The sequence below is a fragment of the Rhipicephalus microplus genome, chromosome 2, assembly GCF_043290135.1.
Source record: "Rhipicephalus microplus isolate Deutch F79 chromosome 2, USDA_Rmic, whole genome shotgun sequence".
Classification (NCBI taxonomy): Eukaryota; Metazoa; Arthropoda; class Arachnida; order Ixodida; family Ixodidae; genus Rhipicephalus; species Rhipicephalus microplus.
The window spans coordinates 281,123,744-281,130,770 of NC_134701.1; the positions used below are offsets into that span (position 1 = coordinate 281,123,744).

Genomic DNA, 7,027 nt, shown 5'->3' on the forward strand with positions numbered 1-7,027 from the left:
ATTTAAGAAATGCTGCCTCCCACAGAGGAAAAAAAAATTGTCCAAAAATAAAATAAAGCCCAGCTAAATCATGAGTTTCAGCATCTGCAGCCTCGCGTTTACCTGAAACACCACACTTTATTGCATAATTTAAGCCCAGTCATGCACGACTGTTGCCACAGGAGAGCACAGCAATACCACACTACCATTAATATTCAGGGTAGTAATGCCACGACACGCAAATCATTTTGTCTTCAGCAAGTATCTATAGGACTACCAGAACTTGAATATATGGCTGCACACTTCTGACACAATCTTTGGAGAAACTTGGCTGGAAAAACTTCTATGCTACTTTCATTATTTCACAAGCAAGCGCAAAGCACAATATCATAGATAATATTGCAGCTACAGTTGTGGGAAAACTTTTAACACAAAAGCAGGAAATACTACTTCTTTAATAAAGCACACTGGTACATGGTGAAAAGCACTTATTTAGCAAAGGAGAGGCCTACATGCAAATGAGTGTATGTATTACTTTCTTCCTCACTGTAGTTGCTCCCATGTGGCTAGTCACAATATGCATATTATGATGAAATGAAACACAGGTGACATGGCACACTTGACAGCATACAGCCGGTTCGACAGGTTTTAAAAGTTAGTGACCATAATTCAAGTGAGCTAGCGTACAATCTTGTCTCTCATTTCTAATGAAGGCACCCCGTTTAAAAGTTGTGGTTAATGAGTTTAGGCTTCTTGCCATTCAAGATATGACTGGAAGGAAGGTGTCAGTTTATCAACTCTCATTGCAGGAAGCACATGGTTTTGTGACTAATTTGTATTGATGTACACTCAATTTTTTTGGCGACGCACTGCTAAAAAAAATAGATTTACATTGAAGATGAGACCTACCAATTCAGTGTCAATGTTTTGTGAAGTATGACATTGCAAGACCACTGAAATGGTAGAAGGTATAAAGTCGTACAGGTGGGAATTTCTCAGAATGTCAATACAACAGCTGTTTTTATTTTTGCCTTTAATGAAGAATTCAAGTTGTACCATCTTGTGACTCAGCCATTATGACCACAAGGACTTAACGCGCCAAAGAGCACACAGCTGTGACCACATGCCACGTCTCACAGTTCATACTTTCCTTGAATATTCATCTTCCATTTCTCAAAGGCTGCATTAACAGAGCAACCATTGGAAACTATTGAAAACTGAAACCATTGAACACCCACTAGTTAACAGCTGCACTGGAAGCAGTGCAGCTCTTAAGTCCATTGGAGTAAAAAAAAAATCTGTACAGAGCATCAAAAGCTACATTTCTATACTACATGTCTACTGCTTGGTTGTCATTGTGTATAATACCACCATACGATTCTGCTATAGCTAACAACTAATTAAAGGAGGCACAGCCCATTCAAAGCTGTGCTGTTTCTGCTCTATCTCATTAGGATAAAAACTTGGCATGTTGGTTTAGCACATTCTGGGGTGAAAGGTGCCCTGATGACGGCAGAGAAAAGGTAGATTTGTGCGTGTTTCCCTTATGACCATCATGGCTGAGCAGCCCTCCACCTCAGGCTATGTTCTATGTTCTTACTCATTCCCTTCTTAGTGCATTAGTAATACGTCATACATGCATAGACAGCAATAAGTCATTAAACAAGAAATGTGTTGACAAGAGGGCCTGAGGCTCTCATAAAGACAAGTTCTCCAGGCGAAACATTCAATCCGGCAACATTTTATGTTCGACTTTTTCAATTCAAACCTCCCTCTTTCCATAAACTACTGTCTTGCTTGAACTGTCATAGACAGAAGTGTTGTGGCTCAGGCAAGTATGTTATCCATGAACTTAGTTTGTATTAGTGCGGCCCATATAAAAGGGAAAAAAAAGCAAAAGACGACACAGACGTCTAGAGAGGTAGCCGCTGATTGGCGCTATTTGCGCCAGTATTTCTTGACGTTCGTGTCGTCTTTTACTTTTTATTTGTGCCGCGCTAATACAAGGTAATATCATAAACAGTAGAATCTTATGTGGCCAAGCCACAACTAATGCTCTAGTCACACACACCATGCATACCCTCTACAAAGAAGATACAGTATTTGGGCAACAGAAATGCACACACACATAGGATTAAATTATGGATTAGCTAAGTTGTTGCAACCCAGTGTACCAACTAAAGGCTTTTCTACAGAGGCAAAATTCTGCAAGAAGCAACAGGTTTGTTTACATTAAACACACATTATCTGTATATGACAAGGAAAAAGCACAGAATAGACAGCAAGATGAAAATAACAAAAAATTAAAAATCATGGCTTGTCATTATGCATGTCCTATTATAAGTCCCATAGGCATGAGCAACCACATAAACTGCTCTGGAATTCAGATGCACACGCCCTGGTACTGATACAGCAAGTTGAGTTGTCCTGCCAAGTTCAGTGGGTTAGAAACAGAATGTCAGAATCGCATGAAAGTCAGCTTGGCATAGGAGACTTTCTGTAAACCACACAAATGAGGGTAATTGTATGTATTGATTACATGTACCCAAAGGGGCATTCACCTACTTTTCAAAGCTGAGAACACATAAAACGCGTGGTGCCTTTCTTTCTATCTACGTTACCACAGGTATTTTTTCCGGAGACTCAATAGTAAGACAATACATATTTAGGGAGTCATGTTTACTTCTTTCATTTAAGGTCAACATTATGCTTTCCCTCAGCAGAATGTTAAATAAAGAAATCTTGTGTCTAGCTTTCTTTTTCTATGGTGAACTTATGGTATTTAGTAAAGATTGCAAGCGTGCCATCAAATGAAAGGTGCCCAAGAGTAACAAGGGCGTTATGACAGGGGTAGTGGACTACAGCGACAACTACAATGCACAACTGCGGCTTCTGCATTTGTTAGAACATTCAAGAGGCATGCACCTGTCCAAGTTTAGCTCAAGAAAATTACGAGCCCTGTGGGGCTATGATGTGACAAGTAGGGCATAATAGACCTGTTTGAAGGTTGAAGTTAAGAATGATAATCTTTCTAATGAGAATGTTGCTTCATGCTGCTCGCGAAAAATATTTGGCATGCACATTCACTGACAGCATTGTCGACTGATCCGACGTGTTATGTCACAATGTTCCCAATGTCCTCCAGTGCCTGCGCCTTAAACAAACAAAGATAGTGTCCTTGGGCATAGGACAGAAGGCCAGACATTTCACACACAAGTCTACAGTGAAAGTTTGAACATGCTATTTGTGCATTTCCCCATCACCAAGCAATTTCACCTTGTTCCATGCCTACCTCTTATGTTCCCAGAAAAAAACTGGTTCTTTGCAGTAGTGACTGCAACAAATAAGCATACAGGCAGCACACTAATAGTATTTTCAGGTAAGTCCGACTGAAGAACAATGCAATCACCGATAGGCAGGACTCTGATGAAGGGGAAATAGTGATGTGTAGATACTGAACTGGGAGCGAATTTGGTGGCAACAATATTTGACCACTGCCCATACTGACGTCATCATAAACGCCACCACATATTAATGCACCTAGGTGAACACATGTACAGGGGCCATTAAAAGTTCCCAGGCCACTATCCCATGTATTTCTATAGCAGCATGACCTGGGAATTTTCGATGGCCCCTCAACTTTCTGGCAATCACAATGCCACACATGCATGTAAGCCTCACTGCTTGTTAGATCTCTGATACATTATTGCTAACTAAGGGTTTTGCATGTTAAAGGCGTTACTTCAAAGGCAAAGAAAGGTCTTCTCAAGACGCAAAATACTATGAAGCCTACTTGCATGCCTTACACGAGAATGTATGAGTGTAACAAAGCTACACAAAGCACAACATTGCAATGTTTTAATTTCATGCACTCCAATAAGAACAAAAGGCACTGTGATTTTAGTTATAAAAATATATAGAAGTTTTCCACATGTGCACAATGTGGCCTCATTTCGGTGAGGCTGTAGGCAAATTTCAACAAATCGAGTCATAGTTTAATGTCGTCAATAAATATGACATGGAGTACACTCTAAGAGGAGGCCAATACGGGAAACCTTTCACAATGAGGCAGACTGGTACATACTCATGTTGCAGAACACATTTCGCTTTTCCAGGTAAAAAATGAATGGAAACGAATTGTGGTTCCAGTCTTGAAAAAAAAAAGAAAGAAAGGGAGATCTGCAGGCATGTACAGACCATAAACAAGTAACTTGTAGATGGCCTATGCATAATTTTCTTCATAGCAGGTATTCACATATCAGATGGTAACATGACAGCTGTAACACTTCGATATTCTGAAGTGAACAGTTTACTGGGCACATCAATTCAGAGAAAGCTTATCTTAAACCCACAGATTTCCAAAACAGAAATGTTGCTCACACGCATGTAAATTGGCAATAAACTGCTATGAGGACACCATGTTAGTTGTTGCAAACGCGTTAAGCCATGCCCGGCTCGACAAGCCTCCGGCACTGATGTCACACCCTGCCTACTGAAATGTAGCTGTTTTCACAATTATGTCTATGCACTATAGGCTATGCAAGTAAGAAAAAGTATGGAAAGCTGTATGCACAAGACTACAAGTATGAGAACGATTTACAGTAAACGCTATTGCATTGAGTAGAGGTATGTCATGACGCTTGCCAATTCCTAGTAAGCTTCTGCACATTACTCCAAATTCTGAAGTGTAGCACATGATAATTTTAATGAAAGGAGCACCTTGCAAATGCTGTCTATGACACATACTGCACTTCCAAATGGATCAAAGGTTTGCTTCCACGGGAAAAAACTATGCATGTTTTTCACAGCCAGCATTATGCAATTGCTGGCTGAATGACGCAATAAAATGAGGGCCACACACAAATGTCGATGTCAAAACACACAAAAAATGTGCTACCATTAAATTAAACGTAACTTAGAACACTTTCAAGCACCAATGCCACATCCGTAGCCAAATATCAATAATAGAAAAACTTTATTTATTATTTGGTTCATTTATTCCTTAAAAATAATCACATGGTTCTAGTTTCAATACATTCCATTGAAAAATGGCACATTTTATTCAGTAGTGGGTATATCGGAGTTTCGCTGCATGAGGAGAAAAAAAAAATAATTAGGCAGACAAACAGGCCATTCAAATTAAAGCAAATGCCGAATGCAGCAGTATTGGTCACCTTGGGATACAAGCACTGAGCTATTGCGTCAAACTACATCACAGAACCTTACATAGCCCGACAAATGTCAACTCCCATCAGTCAGGTGGTACGCAAATGCCACATGGAGGAGTCACATGAAAGTTAACCTGAAATGTTTTTCTGCTTGTGTCATAGGGTGAGAACTCGGTTGTCCAGATTTTGCTCCTCCCATGGAAATGGTGACAAGTTCGGGCTCTCGAAGGTAACTTCAGCGCATGACTAGGCTTGCTTATGTCAAGGTTCCCACAATGCATCCGCATACTTCCTAAGATGAACGCCTTTCAGTCTGCAATGCCGGCCTTATTGCAGCTCTGCACAAGCCCCAAAATTTCTTTGGTAAGAGTTGCTTGTTGGAGGCAGTGAACTTCCATCCAACATGGCAGTGGCAACCAGCGCACTGCAGGATTGTCCATGCGTAACCCGGGAACCAGCTGTACAGGGTGCTCGGTCGACCAAAGAGGTATATGCCAATGGCTTTGCGCACAGTTATCATTTCGTGCACGTATCCATGAGGATTCACGTAGGCACCCTGCGGTCCGCTCTGAGACATGCTGAACACATCGCTCCTGTCGGCCATCTTTTGGTTGCACTCCTTGCACGTCAGCACTCGGCAGTCGCGAAGAATGGCCAATTCACACCGCAGCCGCTGTACAGGGTTGTCGTAGGACAACATTTCCAGGCGCAGCTTGTCGTCCAGCAGAAGATTGCTCGCAACCCAGTAAGAAAAGCGACACGGGTCGCGCGGCAGGCTCAAAGTGGCAAAATTATCAGTCCACTCGCGCAGTTCCGTCTCTATTTTTGAAACCAGTAGGTTGGCGTCGTACTGTCGGTACACCCAAGATGGCCAGGCCGTCATGTGGGCAAAGCCGTAGGGGTCCTTGTGGCGGTCGCTCGGAGAGTACCGAAACGTTGAGCGGCCCTTAAGTCTCGATAGGCTTGGGAGTCTAGCGACTTCCCCGACGTCTGCGGCAGGCTTGTCGGGAAGTATTTTAATGCTAGCCATGAGAATGCCGTCCATTCTGGTCCAAGAGCTCACAATGCGGAACCTCTGCCGCCCTTCGGCTTTCACTACAAGTGTCGTTACGCCTGACAGCTCGTCCATTTCCACTTTGTAGGACCGTATTTCGGCAGTAGTGCCGTGCGCCTGCAGTGAAGACGCCATCGAGCTTTCGCCAACGATACCAAACGTGCGGTCGTTTTCTATGATCCTGTGCATCATGGCTATCTCCAGGGGGCGAAATATCTGAAGCGGCAACACCTGGCCTGGCACCAGTGTCACGTCGTGAGATGTTAGTAGAGGTATCGTTTGCAGGCTGTCTTCTTCGAAGACAGTCCTGCCTGTGAGGTCTTCCATATCGTTACCGAGGTAAGTGTGCTGTGCTGGCAGCGAGGTGTCATAGGAGACGTCCATGTCGGAGGCCGACGCAGAGTCCTCCTCCTCGTCAGCGTCTTCAGCCCTTGGAACAAGGTGTATTATGTCATCGGCCATCGGTTCGCCACGCTGCCACACCAGGAACTTTTTGTTTTAGCTCGCTATGACGCTTGTGCGCAGCCTTTCACAGCATACTCAGAAAACGAACGGCGCCATGTTTGTTATGATGCCTCCAGGCGCACCGATAACGAGAGTACAGTAAATGTTTTGCTACTTCTTCTACAGATGGCGCAGCGACCGCAGGTGTGCGTGTGGCCAAAGGTGTCTTTGGTGCGGCGCGCGCACTTGCGTTTTGCCAAGTGCGTTTCATGCCCCGTGCTCAAACCGAACGGCGTTTTCGTCTGTTAAAAGGCGCGGAATCATTTGTGAGCATCTTCGTGCTTTGTTTTCGAGCCGAAAAACATTCGGCTGCCACTTTCCA

At 43.3% G+C, this 7,027-nt stretch overlaps 1 protein-coding gene across 1 annotated transcript; it reads right to left on the reverse strand.

Moving 5' to 3' along the window:
* Positions 1 to 1,704: 1,704 nt before the first annotated feature.
* ohgt (E3 ubiquitin ligase component cereblon) lies at positions 1,705 to 6,777 on the reverse strand. The gene has a single exon (XM_037430911.2). The coding sequence runs from the start codon at positions 6,661 to 6,663 to the stop codon at positions 5,440 to 5,442; it is 1,224 nt and encodes a 407-aa protein (XP_037286808.2). The 5' UTR covers positions 6,664 to 6,777; the 3' UTR covers positions 1,705 to 5,439.
* Positions 6,778 to 7,027: the final 250 nt, after the last annotated feature.

Excerpts from the sequence above, each read along its gene's own strand:
- ohgt (XM_037430911.2), bottom strand. The coding sequence starts at position 6,663 with ATGGCCGATGACATAATACACCTTGTTCCAAGGGCTGAAGACGCTGAC.